Source organism: Carassius auratus, chromosome 40 (assembly GCF_003368295.1).
Source record: "Carassius auratus strain Wakin chromosome 40, ASM336829v1, whole genome shotgun sequence".
NCBI classification, from domain to species: Eukaryota; Metazoa; Chordata; class Actinopteri; order Cypriniformes; family Cyprinidae; genus Carassius; species Carassius auratus.
This window is the reverse complement of record NC_039282.1, coordinates 17,607,098-17,628,096: the sequence shown is the minus strand read 5'-3', so window position 1 is coordinate 17,628,096 and position 20,999 is coordinate 17,607,098. Positions and strand designations below refer to the sequence as shown.

Below are 20,999 nucleotides of genomic sequence, written 5' to 3'. Positions count from 1 at the left end.
TATTTCACTTTCTGTGTTACATAAATACAAAAAAGAAAAAGAAAATAGCTTTTAAAATATCCAGAAAAATAAACAAATGTATAAAAAGCAATGCTAAACTATTAGCTAAATTAATAGGAAATTGTCACTATGCTCTCACCCTCAAGAAAACATAATTTGTTTCATCAGTCGCATACAAGAAAGAGGGATGTGAGGATGATTATAACTGTCAAGTCACGTATCATATTGGTGTAAAACTTGGGCATAGTTTTTGAAATCTTCTGAAGTTATACAATCGCTTCGTGGGAGGAAAAAGATTGAAGTTTAAGTCTGTAGTTCAATAGAAATCCCCATTCCATCCAAATCTGCTGCAATAAATGATATGTGAGAACATCTAGGGCCTCTAGACCACATGAAGGAAATGAAAGCGAAGAAATTGGTTCTTACGTGTATGTAGCAGATCTGAATGTTAAGATGTAAATGAAGTTTAAGGAACTATTGCTTTCTAATACCTCCACATGCTTTGAGAAACATTGGATATATGTAGAATTACATATCGATTTGTGTAAGAATATTTCTATTTAATAGATTTTTTTTAGTTAATTATAATACCTTTTTATAATACTATATATTTGTTCAGATTATAATGCTATTCATCATTGATAACATGATCTCAGTTCTGTTCAGAAATGTTCACCTGTAACCTTGGGGGAGCAAACAAGCTCCGACGGCTAATGAGAGGCCTTTAGAAAAGATGAGCTGAGCTTTGAGCACGTTTTGCGTGTCTGAACGATTTTTTAATTGCTATGTATCATCCTTGTCTTTTCCCAGGGTAGTCGACAGTAAAAACCTTGGCACCCACTCAGACTCCAAACTCTCTCTCCACAGCTCTGACAGAGCGCTAACAAAGTATCGCTCCGGCGAGAAGAGCGCTTGTGTGCGTGAACTGAATCCTTGATTCCCTCCTCTGTGTCGTAAATTCAGCTTTGCAGTCCCCACTGAGCAACGCTGCTCCTATTTTATTTCCGTTCATTTTCATGCACTTCAACTTGATTTACTTAAATAATGTTCACTAAAATATCATTTAGATCTAAACTTGTATTTTAAAAATGTTCAGTTTATCTCTGTTAATTTATTTTAATTTGCATAATTAAAATTACAAAATAATTTTTTTTTTTTTTTACTAAAATTACGCAAAGGAGAATATGCATTCATTTTTATTTATACACAATATTACAAAATGTATTAGTAAAATATTTGCCTTCATACATGTAACAATCATTTCTTAAAGGATTTGGTTACACTTTATTTTAAGGTGTCATTGTTACGGGGTAGTTATACATTTAAGTACTGAGTAATAATAATTAACTATATGTACTTCCTATATGGTTAGGGTTAGGATTAGGGTTTGGTTTAGGGTTACTTGCATGTAATTATGCATTATTAATTGTAATTATAATAGTAAGTACATGTAATACGTGTAATAAGGACACCTTAAAATAAAGTGTTACCAAGGATTTGAATACATGCACAAACACATCATGGTGATTATGAACATGCAATTGTCCAGCCATTGCTTCTTGTTTCACATATGAGGGAAAACCAAATCCATCACATTGAGTTAAACCAAAGAATACAGTTCTGATGTGCAGCAACAGATTGTTGAGCTTCTCAAATTAGAAAGTGGCTTTGAGAAAAGAGTTAGAGCATTGGATATTCCCATTTCCACCATCAGGGCAATAATGAATCATTTCCAATCAATTTAAGAGGTTACAAACCTTCCTGGAAGAGGACGTGTGTCTGTGTCGTCCTAATGCTGAGGAAGAGAGTTTAAGTGGCTAAAAACTCTCCAAGGATCGCAGCTGCAGAATAGCAGAGATTAGTTGAATCTTGGGATCAGAAAGCCTAAAAAAAGGTCAACCAGCACATCACCACATGTTGTTTTGGAGGGTTTGAAAAAAAAAAAAAAAACAGCGACTATATTATCAGCTTTCAATATATCCTCCAGCCCTGCAAGGCACTTCACTTGAAAAGCCAGTTGCATGGGCCGCCCGCTAATTAGAAAAGTTTCTCAGCAGGCTTCTAAAGAGTAAAGCTGTGATTTTAGCTGAGCACTGTTTACGTGCTGCTGCAATCTTACAGAGCACCCGCTGTGCTGCACACAGCACCTCAGTTCAGGAACTCATCGCCGCTTCTGTGTCTGTTTCTCTTCCTCTCTTTCTATGCTTTCTGTGCTGAGGGCCAGTTATATATTATTTACAGTCTGTCCACTACTGCACGCAGCAGGCCATATACAATACGTCTAGACACGAGCAGCTCAAATGCTCTAGTTTCACAGATTTTCAGAAAATCCGGTTTTGTACTTGAGAGTCGATGTCGAATCGGCATTGACCCAATTTACTAGACTTAACGATGCTTCCCATAAAGTATTCATTTTAAGGAATAGTTCACCCAAAATGAAAATTTGCTGAAAAAATTCACTCACCCGCAGGCCGTCCGAGATGGAGATGAGTTTGTTTCTCCATTAGGACAGATTTGGAGAAATGTAACATGGCATCACTTGCCCACTATAGTGGTTCTTCTGCAGTGAATGGGTGCCGTCAAAATAAGAGTCCAAGCAGCTGATAAAAACAATACTGTAATCCACACTCCAGTCCGTCAGTTAACATTCTTTAAAGTGAAAATCTGCACGTTTGTAAGAAACAAATCCATCATGAAGATATCTTGAACCATTGCTTCCATTAAACATGCAAGTCTATTATCCGTAATAACACTTCCTCCAGTGAAAAAGTCATCTCGGCTGAATCAGGAGAGAAATATGCACAGATCAAGCACAGATTACAATTCTGATGTAAAGGGGCCACAGGGGATGGACTATTTCAGAGGAGGAAGCATTATTATGGATTATGGACTCTAATTTTGGCCAGAAGTGCCGTTTTGAAGTTAAAATGCTTTAATGATGGATTTGTTTCTTAGAAACACACAGCTTTTCACTTCACAAGACTGGAGTGGTGTGGATTATTGTGATGTTCTTATCAGCTGTTTGGACTCTCATTCTGACGGCACCCATTCACTGCAGTGGATCCATTGGTGAGCAAGTCATGCAATGCTACATTTGGCCAAATCCGTTCTGATGAAGAAACAAACTTGTCTCCATCTTGGACGGCCTGCAGTGAGTACATTTTCAGCTAATTTTCCTTTTGGGTGAACTATTCCTTTCGGGATGAAAAGCTGCAGTACTTCTGCATTTTCTTGTTGTGTTCATCATAACTCTTCATAACTATTATGACTCTTTCTGTCATATGAGAAAAGTTGTTCTCCTGTGTGCAGTTCATCCAGATCCTGAGTATGGCACCATGGGTTTCCAAAGGGCTGCCAGATAAGTTTCTACATTTGATCCCAGAGCAAATCAGTGTTTAATCATCAACGAGAATCTGTGGAAGTCAAAACACTGGCTAATTAATAGAACACAGGGCCAAGTGCCCTTATGGCAACAATTTTCCTCTGTATCCTACAAAATCCCCCCAAAATCAATAGTAATAATTTGCAATATGAAGCTTTTAACTTATTTTAACTTAAACGCGGTTTAACCCTTATGCGTTGTTTGGGATGTTTTCATCCACTAGGGTTTGAGTCTTATTTTTGGCCACAACTTTCTCTGTGTTTGAGCTAATGGAATGATTTTTGGTGACAAATCTTATTTTGACATTTTTAAAAAACTCAATGGTACACTCTGGGCAAATTCACTAAACTAAATTCAGAAACTAAGCCTTTTTTTGCACAGGTCTATCTAAAGGGTTAACCTAGTGATCAACTGTAAAAATAAAAAAATCTACCTCTTCCCAAAAGGAAAACCACAAACAATCAAGAATGTATGATTATATGGTGTCATGGCTTTGCAATCAAAAAATGTCGTTATAATGGAAGTCAATGGGGCAAAAACAGCCACCAACAACAAATTAGGGAGAAATTTTTTTTATCTAAATCTGCAAAAAAACTAAAAATGCATCAAAGCCAATGTTGCTACTAATCTTTGACATGTCCAAGACTGTTATAAAAAGTAAACAAAAAATCCAGCCACAATTACTTTTTTATTGAAAATTTTGTGTTTTTCCCCCAAATCAGTGACATTATTTATGAACTTGGCAATTAAAGAGTTTAAATCTTGGATTTTTAAAAAAAACATTTGGTAGTTTTGATCAGGACTGAAGTTGATTAACAGATTTATGCAAAAAATGTGAGAAAAAAATATGAATCTGACACAGTTTTACAGCAGTTTTAATTGAGTGGATGTTTTCATCCCAAACATACAGAAAGGGTAGTGAATTTGAACAATGCATAAGGCTTAAATAACCAAACTTTTGCATATACTCTGTCCTAGTCAGTATTCTAAACACTGTTGAAAATATTTGTGTTTCTTGAAACCATGATACTTTTTGCTTCAGAATTCCTTAATGAATAGAAAGTTTTGAATAATGTCTATTAAAAATATAAACCTTTTGTAATATTAAAAATGTCTTTCCTGTCAGTTTTGATCATTTGAATGCATCCTATATATATAACTTTTGAATTCAGTGCTAAATTAAAAGCATTAATGTGAATTTTATTAATGCTGCACAATCACTAAATGTGAAAAAAAAAAAAAAAATTACATTTAATTTTAAGATTATATTGCACAAAACACCTGAAGCATTACCGGTTTATTAAAATGTAGTTATATAGACCTTTCCCAAACATTTTTACAGAATCCGCAAACTTCCAAACCCATGATTCATTAGCTTTTTTCGGACACTCATGTCCCTCCATTGAGATCACCTTATTCCTAAGCATGCTTTTAGCTATGAAATGAAACTAGGCATGATGGGAAACTCTAATAAAACAATAAAGCTGTTTGTGTATGCACTAAGGGATAAAGTTCCAGCACTCCATAACACACATTATCTCCCGTGTAGAAGTTTGGCGCCGGTATATCATGACAATGAAGAGCATTGCCTCATCACCTTGCTTCGCTTCAAAGTATCTGCCTTTGTGCCAGCCATGTCGATGAAAATGTAACCCCCTCAGATCTTCACTATTTACAGTAAATTCCTCCAAAATACAAGACTCGTGTTACGGTTACACAGAATGACGAACAGCAACTGGAATCGGATGCATTCCTTCCTTCTATCCTTGCACTTTACAAACGACTAATAGTGAATTTGTTTTCTTAAATATATTGAATATACAAAATATTTGCATGTGAAGGAAAATGCTAGAAACAAATATTTGGGGCTAGATGTATGTGCTTAAATCCACACTGACTAAACTGTTATGAAAAATGAAAGGGATGTTTTTGGGACTGACCAGTTATTATGAGTGTTTTGATCAATGAGAGGATAAAAATTATGATGATGGATTAAAGCATAGTTGTAGCTGTAGTAGTTGTATTTTAAAAGCAATTGAAGATACTAGAAAAGATAAAGATTATGGAAAAGTAAAGTTAATTTCTGACCATGCTAAATATGAAAGCTACAGAAAAGAATGCCGAATTTTGGCTCCTTCATCTGGATGTCTTTTCTGTTCAATAAAAGATTTTCTTATCTCTCATTCGTTTTTCACTTCCCAAATTGGCGGAGGGTCTGGACCACTAAAAATAGTGGAGCAGAGTGACATTGATAATCTCTGGTAAAAGGCACATTTCAGACTTGTCTTTCTGCTGGAAACAAGCTAAATCATTGGCAGTCCTCTGCTGCTGACAGTCAGCTCCAGTTTTGCCCCAAGAGTGTCATCTCTGGATTTCAGTCGGATAAAAAAAAAAAAAAGTCCCGAACTTCAAAAGTTTGGAGTTTGAGTAGTTTGAAGGGTCTATGTTTTGTAGCTAGAAAGATCTTCAGGGGATGGATCCTTTGAAATATTCTTCTTGCTTCTCAATATTTATTTTATTTGATATTTGATGGTTCTGAAAATAAGCTGATCTAGGCTATTAATTCTCCAATATACTGCATATATATATATATATATATATATATATATATATATATATATATATATATATATATATATATATATATATATATATAGTATTGTTCAAAATAATAGCAGTACAATGTGACTAACCAGAATAATCAAGGTTTTTCGTATATCTTTTTATTGCTACGTGGCAAACAAGTTACCAGTAGGTTCAGTAGATTCTCAGAAAACAAATGAGACCAAGCATTCATGATATGCACGCTCTTAAGGCTGTGCAATTGGGCAATTAGTTGAATTAGTTGAAAGGGGTGTGTTCAAAAAAATAGCAGTGTGGCATTCAATCACTGAGGTCATCAATTTTGTGAAGAAACAGGTGTGAATCAGGTGGCCCCTATTTAAGGATGAAGCCAACACTTGTTGAACATGCATTTGAAAGCTGAAGAAAATGGGTCGTTCAAGACATTGTTCAGAAGAACAGCGTACTTTGATTAAAAAGTTGATTAGAGAGGGGAAAACCTATAAAGAGGTGCAAAAAATGATAGGCTGTTCAGCTTAAATGATCTCCAATGCCTTAAAATGGAGAGCAAAACCAGAGAGACGTGGAAGAAAACGGAAGACAACCATCAAAATGGATAGAAGAATAACCAGAATGGCAAAGGCTCAGCCAATGGTCACTTCCAGGATGATCAAAGACAGTCTGGAGTTACCTGTAAGTACTGTGACAGTTAGAAGACGTCTGTGTGAAGCTAATCTATTTTCGAGAATCCCCCGCAAAGTCCCTCTGTTAAAAAAAAGGCATGTGCAGAAGAGGTTACAATTTGCCAAAGAACACATCAACTGGCCTAAAGAGAAATGGAGGAACATTTTGTGGACTGATGAGAGTAAAATTGTTCTTTTTGGGTCCAAGGGCCACAGGCAGTTTGTGAGACGACCCCCAAACTCTAAATTCAAGCCACAGTACACAGTGAAGACAGTGAAGCATGGAGGTGCAAGCATCATGATATGGGCATGTTTCTCCTACTATGGTGTTGGGCCTATTTATCGCATACCAGGGATCATGGATCAGTTTGCATATGTTAAAATACTTGAAGAGGTCATGTTGCCCTATGCTGAAGAGGACATGCCCTTGAAATGGTTGTTTCAACAAGACAATGACCCAAAACACACTAGTAAACGGGCAAAGTCTTGGTTCCAAACCAACAAAATTAATGTTATGGAGTGGCCAGCCCAATCTCCAGACCTTAATCCAATTGAGAACTTGTGGGGTGATATCAAAAATGCTGTTTCTGAAGCAAAACCAAGAAATGTGAATGAATTGTGGAATGTTGTTAAAGAATCATGGAGTGGAATAACAGCTGAGAGGTGCCACAAGTTGGTTGACTCCATGCCACACAGATGTCAAGCAGTTTTAAAAAACTGTGGTCATACAACTAAATATTAGTTTAGTGATTCACAGGATTGCTAAATCCCAGAAAAAAAAAATGTTTGTACAAAATAGTTTTGAGTTTGTACAGTCAAAGGTAGACACTGCTATTTTTTTGAACACACCCCTTTCAACTAATTGCCCAATTGCACAGCCTTAAGAGCGTGCATATCATGAATGCTGGGTCTTGTTTGTTTTCTGAGAATCTACTGAACCTACTGGTAACTTGTTTGCCACGTAGCAATAAAAAATATACTAAAAACCTTGATTATTCTGGTTAGTCACATTGTACTGCTATTATTTTGAACAATACTGTATAAAATATTTGGTTGCACACCCTTTGGAAAAAAATAACTGAAATCAATCACTTCCAGTAACCATCAATAAGCTTTGTACTCCTCTCATCCCGAATTTTTGACCACTCTTCCTTAGCAAACTGCTCCAGGTCTCTCATTTTGGAAGGACGCCTTTACCCAACAGCAATTTTAAGATCTCTCCACAGGTATTCAGGGGGATTTAGATCTGGGCTCGTTGCTGGAAAGTTCAGAACTCTCCAGCGTTTTGTTGCCATCCATTTCTGGGTGCTTTTTGAAGTATGTTTGGGGTCATTGTCCTGGTGGAAGACCCACGATCGTGGACGCAAACCCAGCTTTCTGACACTGGGCCCTACATTACGACCCAAAATCCTTTGGTAATCCTGAGATTTCATGATGCCTTGCACATAGTCAGTGCCAGAGGCAGCAAAACAACCCCAAAACACCTTTGAACCTCCACCATATTGCACTGTATGTACTGTGTTCTTTTCTTTGTAGGCCTTATTATGTTTTCGGTAAACAGTAGAATGATGTGCTTTACCAAAAAGCTCTATCTTGGTCTCATCTGTCCACAAGACGTTTTCCCAGAATGATTTTGGCTTACTCAAGTACATTTTGGCAAACTGTAGTCTTGCTTTTTTATGTCTCTGTGTCAGCAGTGGGGTCCTCCTGGGTCTCCTGCCAAAACATTTCATTTCATTCAAATGTCGACGGATAGTTTGCGCTGACGTAAATGCTGATTAAGAAACCTCTTATGGAATGTGTGTTGACTGTGGTGTTTGGACTGTAGAACTATGCAGTTGTTGTCTTTAATTTCACATGTAACAGTTAATCTTTTATTTAAGGCCAGTTCTCTGTACTTTCAACCCAATTCAAAAACAAAAGCTAAATGCTGATGTCTGTACCATCTATGTTTGTATTGAATGTAGGCTACTTACTGTGCAGATACTGCTGTTAATTTCAGATGGTTACAGTTATTGTTTTTAATAGCCAAAAGCAAGTTTGGCCTATTAAATACCCAATATCTTGTTTATGCACACTTTCCTTCTTTCTTGTTTGTTGCTTAAAAGCATCGGACAGTTTGCTTGTAAAAAATCGATCAAGTCCTCACATAGTTCTCTGCTCCTCTTTCTGTTGTCCATGCTTAGTGTGGCACACACAGGCACACAATGCAAAGACTAAGTCAATTTATCTCCTTTTTATCTGCTTTCAGGTATATTGCCCACACCTGTTACTTGCCCCACGTACGTTTAAAGGAGCATCACATGCTTGAAACAAACTTATTTATCCATTATTTTGTCCGGCCCATTTTTGTGTGAAATATTCACATTTTTAAAATAATAAATCACAACGGAAATATATATATTGTTTTTCTTTTATTTTTACATAATACATTTGTTAATTATATTACTTAGTCATAAATCTGTAAGAATATTGTCTTTCACAATATATATAAAGTCTTTAAGATAATATATCTTTAATATATCTTAGTCTTTAATATATATATATATATATATATATATATATATATATATATATATATAGTTATTTATTTAAGATTATTTATAAGATATACATGTTCATAAATCATTTTATAATTATAACTTTTTTTTTTTTTTTTCATTATGTACAAGATTGATGAATAAATTAGAATACATTTTATTTGTTATTTCTCAATTTATGTTGTCTCTTCCATAATTGTCTTTTATCTTTTATTTAATGTATTCTTATTTAGCCATATGGGATTTCTGGCATACTATGAAACTTCAGTGCAGTAGGAGACTTCCTTTAAGCCTTTTGTTTATACATAAATATTGTTTGAAATAGTATATCCCAATGGAAAATATGTTAAGGTTGTTTATTTATTTCTATTTATTTTACTCATAAGAATATGTTCTTTCTTACTTTTAAGATTGCAGCATTTCATGTTCCTGTGGCTCAGTGGTAGCACGTTGCATTTGCAGTGCAAAAGGTTGTGGGTTCCATTCCCTGGGAACATACATAGTGGTATAAAGTCACTTTAGATAAAAGCGTCTGATAAATGCATAAATGTATATGTAAATGTTTTCTCATTAGCATTTATTTTTTGCTCTAATTAACTAAAAAGCATTATTTATGTATTTACATTTTTATTGTATTTCATATTTATTAAAATATTTTATTGTGGAGTAAATTTTATTATTATTTATTGACATTTTATTTGTATTGTATTTTTCATTAAGTCCAGTGTTTTCATTTAACAGTGGTTTAATAGCATCTGAATGATTAGGACTGAGTTCATGCATGGGGAACAAAAAGTTATGGTATTTTTAATAATATCTGTACAGAGGGGAATCGCAGCATTAATGCTAAAGATCAAACATGCAAAGGCTGAGATATAGAACGTATGGTTAAAAGCACACAAATCTCATGCAGTCCCACTGGGCTTAATCTTTGATCTCTGTCTCTCTATAGGCTAACGTCAGCGTCAAACACGAAGGAGACAAGGTGATTGTCTTCGAGAGGGCCAACGTCATCTTCATCTTTAACTTCCACCCAACCAACAGCTACAGCAGCTACAGAGTGGCAGTGAGGCCGCCGGGGAAGTATCCTTCACCTCTGTAGACACTCCACTCCAAAAACCAAAATATTAATTTTATTGGGCATTTTACTCTTTTTTTTTTTTATTTTTTTTTTTTATGACCAGCAATACACCGCTATATTGCAGCTAATACCAATATAGTCTATGACTTACCCTAGTGTCCTTCCAAATCTATGAAGTTCAGTGGAATAATTTTTTTAATATTATACTGGTCTTAAAAAGCCCATCGTAGTCCGTAAAAAAATCAATGTCATAAAAAAAATCAAGTCATATGATAGCTTTTGTGTAACAGGCAGCTGAAATTTAGGTTTGCAACTGCACGAGGGTTAGTAAATGATGACAGAATATTCATTGAAGAGTTTTTTCAATGTGTACAACAGATTTTGCCACATCCGTGTCGGTGGGAAGCTACAGGAAATGTTTTCAGCAGGGGAGTGAAGGAGAACCTAGATTTCAGATGCAAACAGCTGTGTAGCTGTCATTATGAGCATGAGAGGTAAACACGTGGGCGAGTTTGCCTGGCGTTACAGTGTATGTGCCGGCGTGTTTGTGTGTCGGTAAGGTAACCGTGTTCGAAAGATGAGTGGAAGCAGAGTGTCCAATTAAAGCAGAGGACAGATGAAAGTGCCACTCTGTGTCAGAAGAGGTAAACAAGTCTGACCCAATGAGTCCAGAGTGCTTTTTCATTAAACCCCTACCATCTCTCCTACATATAACTGTGTATACATCCATATTTCACTGTTATCTCACCGTTGTCTGTCAGACGGTTTTAGAGTCAGGTAAAGACATAATAACATTTACATTTAATCATTTAGCAGACGCTTTTTTCCAAAGCGACTTACAAATGAGGAGAACAATAGAAGCAATCAGAAGAAACGAGAGAGCATCAGTTATGCAAGTGCTGTGACAAGTCTCAGTTAGTCTAGCACAGTACACATTTTCTAAATAGAATGGAAGAGAATAGGTGAGTGCTAGTATTAGTTCTTCAGGTGCCGGTTGAAAAAGATGTGTCTTCAGATGTTTTTTTGAAAGTGGCCAAAGACTCAGCTATTCGAATCGAGATATAGAGGTCATTCCACCAGCTTGGCCGTTTCTAAGAAAATGTCTGTTATAGTGATTTCGTGCCTTTTCAGGATGACACCACAAGACGTTGTTCACTTGCAGAACGCAAGCTTCTGGAGGGCATGTAAGTTTGAACTAGCGAATTTAGGTACATTGGTGCAGCACCAGTTGTTGTCTTGTAAGCAAATGTTAGTACCTTGAATTTAATGCAAGCAGCTACTGGTAGCCAGTGCAAACTGATGAGGAGAGGTGTAATGTCAACTTTTTTCAGCCCGTTAAAGACCACTATTCCTGCTGCGTTCTGGATCAGTTGCAGAGGATTGATAGTACATGTGGGAAGACCCGCTAAGAGTGCATTACAATAGTCCAGTCTGGAGAGAACAAGAACTTGGACAAGAAGATGTGCAGCTTGCTCTGATAGGAAGGGTCCAATCTTCCTAATGTTGTATAAGGCAAATCTGCAGGACCAGGCCATTGAAGCAATATGGTCTGTGAACCTTAACTGATCATCGATCTCAACTCCAAGGTTCCTGGCTGTCCTGGAAGGAGTTATGGTTGACCAACCCAGCTGTGTAGATAAGCTGTGATGAAGTGCTGGTTTGGCTGAGACCACGAGCCGTTCTGTCTTAGCAAGGTTGAATTGATGGTGATGGTCCTTCATCCAGCTAGAAATGTCTCTCAGACAGGCTGCAATGCAATCAGCTACTGTCGGATCATCTAGTTGGAATGCTTCTGAATGACAGATCCTAATGGTGACATGTAGATGGAGAAGAGAAGAGGTCCAAGCATTGAGCCTTGAGGAACCCCAATAGCAAGAAGTTGTGATTTAGAAATCTCACTCCTCCAAGACATCCTGAAAGACCTACCTGGGAGGTAAGACTTGAACCATTGCAGTGAGGTTCCTGAGATGCCCATCTTCATGAGGGTGGACAGGAGGAAGTGGCTTCTAACACACTGTATCTTTAGATATGTGAGAGTCAAATGGGCTTGTGTGTTTTAGATGTGTTCAGAGTGATTAGGGAGCTTCAGTGGACTGTTTTACACTTGGTAGTACAGAGTAGTATTATGACATCGAAAAATACACTGGTACTTACCCATAATTCCATATGACTGTCTTGCATCTCAGATGGCTCTTCTTGTATTTCTTGTGATCCTCTCTGATTTTTTTATCTAGTTCTGTTTATTAGTTAAATTTTACATGTTTGATTTAGGCCACTAGTATGCCATTATACACCACTGTATTGGATCAGTTTTGATCATATCAATAACCTATTTGTAATGGAATAATGAATAATCTATCTATCTATCTATCTATCTATATGAAGTTACGTGAATTAAATTTTGAATATACTGTAATACTGGTATCAAAATCCCATTGTAGTGCATAAAAACTCTTCAAAAGTCATATGAAAGGTTGGAATTTAAGGTTGCAGCAGCACTAGGGTGAGTAAATGATGAATGGAATAATGAGTAATGAAAAGGTGGCTTGTTTATTTTTATTTATTTTTCATTTAGTTTAAAAAAAGGAAGATGAGATTGAGGCATGATGAGGCACTGAATATTGATCTTTAATTAAAATATTGTCTGAAACCACAATTAGCTACGTATAAAATTTGAAGCAGGAATATGTTATATACAGTACATAATTTGTGCTACTGTGACTTACAAACGTGCTCTAGCTATTATATGCTGATAGATTATTTCTAGACTTTAGAATTGTATGAATATTGTATGCCGCATTGGTAATTGCAGTGCAAATAGTTCCGCTTCTTTGGATAAAAGTGAAGTGAAAATAAAAAATCAATAATAGGCAGAACAGCACCACGATAATATGTCTGTAACATTTCCCAACTTTCGTTTTTATGTGGATCAAAAGGTACTACTTGTGTGTGACACATGAATAACTATGCCTAATTGTGAACATTAAATAGAAATAAAGTTTAAATTTATGAATGTAAGCGTGAGGCCTACTTGATCACATGAACTGAGTGGGATAAGATAGAATCAGTGAACGTAACTTTAATACTGACAAAAAACTGGCAGGGTTTGGGACAATTAAAGTCCCTGTTGTTTAAATGTATGGCATGACTTAATGTTTTAGTTTTATTAAATGCTAAATTGCTAAGTGCTAACTATTACAAATGCTCAGTTTTTGCTTTTTTGTTTTTTTAAGCTGAAAATTTAGCATGACAGATGAGTAGATGTTTTCTTTTTTCTTTCTTCTTATTATTTTCTTTTATTTATTTTTTTTGGTCTGGAACACATGTATTTGTGTTTACAACTCAGATGAGGCCAAATCTGTGTCCTTGAAACATTGGAGCACAAAACATTTTGGAGCCTGTTTATGCTTAAATTCAATATCATGTGTGAAATGTGCAAAATGATTATTTTTTCCCCCTCTGTTTACACATTGAAATACACTTTGGCATGAGCTCTCACCTCATCAGGTGACAGCTGCAAAAGCCATATTTTTGTATACAAGTGGAGTTACAAGGTAAAAACCAAAAAACTTCAGGGAGGAGGAAGTGGTCATGAATTTGGATTCTAGAGAGAGAGACAAAGCACATCAATACCTTAGAAAGTCTCTCCCATGTCCTTTCAGCAGGAAGAGCAGCCGTTATGTTCCTTGGAAATCATCTCTTTTTTTCAAAAGCAGAAGACAAAGTTTCCCTTGAGTTAAGCTCTCCACCACAAACATCAGCCATTAAAATTGTGAAGACACTTCTGTATATATAGCTCAAACCTTCTGTGTATATATATATATATATATATTTGTTTTTTTCTCCATCTTTGGTTCTCTGCTCTCAATGGGAGTGTCTTCAGGTGCTTCTTTCCATTTAGAAGGATGCAGTTAGATATCATGAAAGCACATCCTGACAGGCCTGATGTGTCTTTAATAAGCTGCGTGCCAACAGGCGTCTGAGATTGTGTCAGGTCATCATTCTCCTATTATCTGTCAGGGGCATTTACCTGAATGCCATACTTAATTCAACCGTATCAGCATTCCTCATTGAATCTGGAATAGGCTTGTCCTTGGGCAAAACAGCAGCACACTTTACAACTCAAACATGAGAACTAAGTAATGAATGTGATAAAGGATGGAATGGAGGAAAATGAATATTGATAGGTATGAAGCTGAACACAAGTGATCTAATTAGAATGTTCTTTGCTGTTGAAATGAAAGAGTTGTAAAGAGGGTCAGTGTGTCATGCATGCATATTATGGTTGAGTAGATCTAGTTTCTTGAAGAGCAAATCATACTACCTACCTATTAACGTTGACATGTTTTCCACGTCTGGTCTTTTTGCAATCATTGTAGAAGCTGGAAACCAAAACCATTAAAAAATGTAAGACTGCTCTCTTAATTTATTATTTATATACTATACAGGCTACCATTTACAGGTTTGGATTAGTAAGTTACAGTTACTATTATTGTTAAAATTTAAAGTAGCTGTTTTCTATTAAATTTTTTTTTTCTTTTATTATTATTATTATTTGCAATGGCAAAGCTGATTTTCGGGCATCATTACTTCAGTTTTCAGTGTCACACGATTCTTCAGAAATCATTTTAATATGCTGATTTGCTGCTCAAGACATATTTCTTATTATTATCAATGTTGAAAACAGTTTTGCCGATTTAATATTTTTGTGGAAACAGTGATGCATTTATTCAGGATTATTTGATGACTATAAAGTTCAGCTGAACAGCATTTATTTGAAATGCCAATAATTCAAAAGTCTTCAATGTCACTAAAATCAGTGAATTCTTGCTAAATAGAAATATTAATTTAATAATATTAAATTAAAGCATAAATTATTATCAGTTACTCATGCTCATGTTGTTCCAAACCTGTATGAGTTTTTCTTCTTCTTCTTTTTCTTCTTCTGCTGAACACAAAACATCATCAACTGTTTGTTTGCCAACTGTCTTCAAAGTACCTTATTTTGTGTTCAGAAGAAGACAGAAACTTATACAGGTTTGAAATGACAAGAGGCACTTCATGACAGAATTTTCATTGTTGGGGGAACTATTCCTATAATGTGTTATGTATGAGTTGTGACACTGGAGTTGTGGATCCAGATGCTAGCTTTATTAAAAGAGCATGGTTAAACAGGCAGGCCAAATATAACATCCAAGAGAGTAATCCAACAAACAGGAACAAGGTCAGGTCAGGCAGCAAACAATCAAAACACAGAAACAGTCCAAGATCAAAAAACAGGGAAACTGGGAAATCATGACAGGCTTACAATCACCAACGAGTGTGTGTGCCATTCTTATACTGTGTGACTGATGAGGTGATGAGAGATGGTTGACTGTAATTGGTGAGTGCTGATGAATCCAGGCAAAGGATTATGGGAAATTGAGTCCAGGTTAAAGTGGCAATAGTCTGGAATGGAGTGCCCTCTAGCAAAGCTGACGGAGCAGTCAGTGTTGCCAAGTTTAAGGGACCCCAATGACATGATATTTAGCTCCTAAAATGCTAATTCTACCAGGGGAATCCCACCAAAAACATGCATTTTACCCCACTTGAATGTGATTTTTTTTTTTTTTACCAGTGGATCCCCTCAAAACTTGATTGGGAAACTGTTGAGTAGCAATTGGGCAGGTTTTGTGAAAACCTGGCAATCCTGGTGGAGATTCAAGAGCTCATGGTCGTGTGCATACAGGTGTTACAGTTTGACTGGTGGTGACCGTGTTACTGAGTTTGCATGCTTCCAAATGCAATTTTAACTACCACATTCTTACTAACGAGCATTCTGGTTGCACATGAAGGCAACATTAGTGAAAACAGGCAGAGACAATGGTAGCTTTAGTAACATTAGCCTTACAATGAGCCAAGAAAACCTTTTGGAAAACAAAATATGATGCTTACTTTGTCTGTAGGCTGGATGTTTGCGCACAAAGCAGTGGTATCAATCCCTCTTTCAGAAATACTTTTTGCACAATTCCAGCGCTGAAATGACCCTTGTTTGTGAAGCAGTATGGTATAAAATGTTAGCATAAATGTATAGGACTTGTTCTTGTTTGTTACAAGAAGAGTATACAAAATACAGCTCAGATGATTCAAATCGCAATGACATTTCGAAATTATGTCGCAGAATGCTTCCCAGTGCCAAGACCCATTTGCCCCTCAAAGGACAGGCTGCCATTACTGCTGCCGCTAACACAAGAAAGGCCTGATATCGCAACCCTCTTCCCAATCAGAATCATGCACGCAATTTCTTCAGGTCATCAGCGCTTCAGAGTCCAACAGTCCTTAGACCTGCCACCCTCTCGTCTGCTATTCTTCCTCCTGTGAGCAAATTGACTTTGATCTCAATCCCTCCTCTTTGTTCAGCAAGGCTTGGTTGATTACAGTGCTTCACCGCCGATGCTGCCTGGCCTCCGAGACAAGCATCTGTAAGCGCTAACAAAAACATAATTGCTAAAAGCCTCCAATTGCCAATTTCAGCTGGAGAGCCACTGCTGTTACACTGGCACGCTTGCCAGGGAACATTGAATTAGCCATTCTGAGTCTAGTGTATTCGAGCTCATCTACACACACACATACTTTTAGTATTCTTTCAGCACGTTTGTGCACGTTGTTTTCTGTGCTGCATGTCACATATGCTTTGGTGCTGGGTGACATTCATGCTTGTCTAATGGGAATGGGTGGTATTGATCAATGCATGAATGCTTAAGGTAGACTTCCTCTTTATGAAAGATCCCTAAGCCTTATGTATGCTCTTTCTCTCTTTGTCTCCCCGTCTCTCTGTCTGTGTGAATCCACATGGGGTGGAACTGATGTTCTGCAACACAGCACTTCTTGCTTGCATCTTGCTTCTGGTGCTCTTCCTCTAGAGCCACAGCATCAAATGTTGGCATCGATAATAGCATTATTGGTTTCAGAACAGCTCAGAAATAAATTTCCAATGGTAAGCAGTCATATCACTGCTTAAAAGACCAGCCGGTGGGGGATTTAAGATGAATTTCCTGCCTGGTCAAGCTGTCCTGAAGTGCCACAAACCCCTCAAAAACCACCAAACCAATTCAATTCAAGTTTATTTGTATAGTGCTTTTCATGATACAAATCGTTGCAAAGCAGCTTTACAGAAAATTTCTAAGTTTCTACAATATATTAAGTAGTATCTTGTCACCTATCTAAACCTGGCTAGGAGGCCCTATACTCTTAAAAATAAAGTGATGTGTTTGGCTCTGCATTTAACCCATCCAAGTGCACACAAGGGTCACACCTCAGTTGTGGTATCGAGGATGGAGAAGATTTTTAGTCATTCACTCCCCCCACCTACAATCCCTGGGACTCGAACCCTTGACCTTTGGGTTACAAATCTGACTCTTTAACCATTAGGCCACAACTGACACAATAAAGTTGCAATTTCCATTGCACAAGGTTCTTTAGATTATTTAAAAGTTATTAAAACTAAGAATAAAATGGTTATTTAAGGACCTGCTCACTGAAAGTCTCTTTGGGAACCCAAAATGGTTCTTCTAAAGCATCCTTGTGGAAACCCTCTTTTATAACCTTTATTTTTTAGAGAGTAGGCTGGTTTAAGTGGTTCATTTCAGCAGGGAGATTCTCACAATTTGCCTTTGACACCTTCCATCTGTCTGCTTTTCTGCTAATGATAATGGTACATCATGCAAATTGTCCACTATACAGTGGCTGTTCTTTGAAATGACAGCAAGCAAACAGGGTCAAAGTTGAGGCTGTTTGAACAGCACGTAACAGTGCTTGATCTGTAAGCAACTGCATTTTGTAGGCTTTGTTTGGCTTCAGTGCAATGTAGAACTCTAACTTAAGTCAAATGAAAGGACCTTTGAATGAAAATAGCTTGCTAGATTACATGCTGCATTCGAGCTGAAGAAGTGAAGACTTCTTTTTTTATTATTTAAATTAGACTTATGTTCTTATTTGTGTCTTCATTTTATACCCTGGATGAAGACAAATGCTAAATCATTATGTTAGAATGTAAAGCTAATGATTTGACTCTATATTTCAGTCATAGAAGTAAAAGGAAAAAGAACAAATGTTCAGTCATGTTTTATTTCATTCAGTGTTCCAGCCTACATGGTAGAAATCCAACTAAAGCTCATTAGGAAATTGTACCTGTGGCGACACTTCTACTAAATTATGCTATGATTCTTGTACGTTTGGGACACTTTTATAGGGAAATTTCCAGTGAGTGGTCCTAAAAGTGCATTCGGTTTTATCCAAAACCGATGTGAATCTGGCCATGTTTTATTACCGTAGTTGATGTACGTTATGCGGCTGTTCAGAAATTAAATGTCTCATGAGTGCCGTTAAACCTTAAACCGATATTGTGACCAAAAACAAACATGACATGAAAACACGTATGCTACCCTGTGATTTTATCTTACTTCTGCAAGTCTTGAGCTTCTCTGTTGTAAAACGTTTCACAGGACTCATACCTGAGTGGTTGTTATTGCGAGTGCATTGCTGTACACGGTGAGCTTTCGAGGAAATGTACTATATATTTACTGCCACTGGAGTTAAAGGGGTCATATGAAGCGATTTTCATTTTTCATTTCTCTTTGGAATGTTACAAGTTCTTGGTGCATGAAGAAGATCTGTAAAGTTACAAAGACTAAAGTCTCAAATCCAAAGAGATATTCTTTATAAAAGTTAAGAGTCAACCACGCCCATTCTAACATGCCCCCACAGGTCTATGTCACAATGTGGGAAGATTTACATAATGCTGCCCAAATGTTCACGCAAAGAAAGAAGGCGTAGCTTTTATTCACGCTGTTACTGCCGTCATGTTGTGGAGATGCTGTGTGTTTCATTTGAGAAAGCGAAACTGCTTTGTTTGGCCTTCCAAAAGAGGACACAACTAGAAATCAGTGGTTAAAGGGGGGGTGAAATGCTATTTCATGCATACTGAGTTTTTTACACTGTTAAAGAGTTGGATTCCCATGCTAAACATGGACAAAGTTTCAAAAATGAAGTTGTACGTTTGAAGGAGTATTTTTGTTCCAAAAATACTCCTTCCGGTTTGTCACAAGTTTCAGAAAGTTTTTTTCGAGTATGGGTCTGTGTGACGTTAGTTGGAGCGGAATTTCCTTATATGGGTCCTAAGGACACTTCTGCCGGAAGAGCGAGCGCTCCCGTATAGCAGAGCAGAGACGAGACATTCACTGACCAGAGAACCATTCAACCCCAATATTCAGATGTGTGAAGTGCATTTTATGGAGTATGAAGACTGTTTCCTGATACAGCAGCCTACAATGCATCTGTGGCACAAAGGCTGTTTCCATAAAGTGAGGCAGTTCCAAGTTTGCAAGGACAGTCTGGTGCTTCTGACTCACAGCATGGAAGTATATTTTTATATTGAAATCATTTGCCAATGATGATTCAAACATCAGTTTTGATCAGTGTAGAGTAGCGCTTGTTGTTTGTTGTTTCTTCGATCACAAATGCGGACATGGTTATGTGTTTACGCAGCACGATACACAACGCATGAATAGACACTATAAGTCATTATAATCATAATAATGTTTTTTTCCCAACTGGATGCAACAAATGCCTTGTTTGTAATGGGTCTTATTGGTTTTGTCTCATCTAGTGATGTCTGGATCGCAAACGAATCACTGAGAACCTTCTTAGGGTCGAACCAGTTCACTAAATCGGACTGAATCGTTTGAAACCGTTCAAGTATCCTGTAAGCACTAATCCACACATTACTTAAGTTCTTCGGTTTATAAATATGCCTGACACTCCCTCTGATGCAAAATAAACCAATATCCCGCGTTATTCACCTTACAGTACATTGACTGAACTGCTAAAAGAGAACGTATGATGGGATGTGCACGAGTAGAGCAGCTAGACTCAGTCTTGTCCTCCTGGAACACGGCATCACAGTTTGTTAAGTGGCGTAACATTTCCGTCACACGCTTGAGGCATTCGGCCAATCACAATGCACTGGATAGCTGGCCAATCATAGCACACCTCAAATTTTTAGAATGAGCTTTGTAAAATCTGATCCATTTCAGAAAGGCGGGGCACAGAGGAGAAACAAAAATTTACATTATATGGAAAATAATATATATATATATATATATATATATATATATATATATATATATATATATATATATATATATATATATATATATATATATATATATATATATATTTATTTATTTATTTATTTATTTTTTTCGATTCATAATTGAATGTATACTTACATTTTTGGAGTTTTGCAGAAATGTAGCTTGAGAAGATATGTAACCAGTATGTATTGTTAGCATGTTTGAATTGTAAATGAGCAAAATTAGCTGTGCTAATAAATGTTTGGTGTTTTTTGCATTTTAGGCGAACTTGCATGCTTTACTTCTTATATAAATCCTGACAGTAAGCATCTTATATAAAGCCCCCATTCATTCTCTTTGAGAAAAAAAATGGCATCAGATCATTTTGTTTTTCTCACTCTCTTCCCAGTAACATCTCCGAAATATCCATAACAAAGGAAGTTTGTTCTATCAGTGAGAGAATTCAATGCAAATATGAGTATGGGGGAGTAGGGTCGGGAGGGGGGGCATCTGTTGTACTCCTCAGCAGGAACAATACGCCAAGCAACACTTCTTTTTAATCATTGCTATCAAAGCTGGCATGCTGGCAGAAAAAGGCAAGTGTGCTTCAGCTCCAGGGCAGAGTAAGAGAGCGTTTGA

At 36.8% G+C, this 20,999-nt stretch overlaps 1 protein-coding gene across 1 annotated transcript in view; it reads left to right on the top strand.

Moving 5' to 3' along the window:
• LOC113058744 (1,4-alpha-glucan-branching enzyme-like) overlaps positions 1-20,999 on the top strand; it is a 123,847-nt gene that overhangs the window by 87,124 nt on the left and 15,724 nt on the right. Inside the window, exon 14 of the mRNA XM_026226927.1 lies at positions 10,120-10,250. Within this exon, the coding sequence (XP_026082712.1) occupies positions 10,120-10,250 (131 nt within the window). The remainder of the gene's footprint in view (positions 1-10,119; positions 10,251-20,999) is intronic.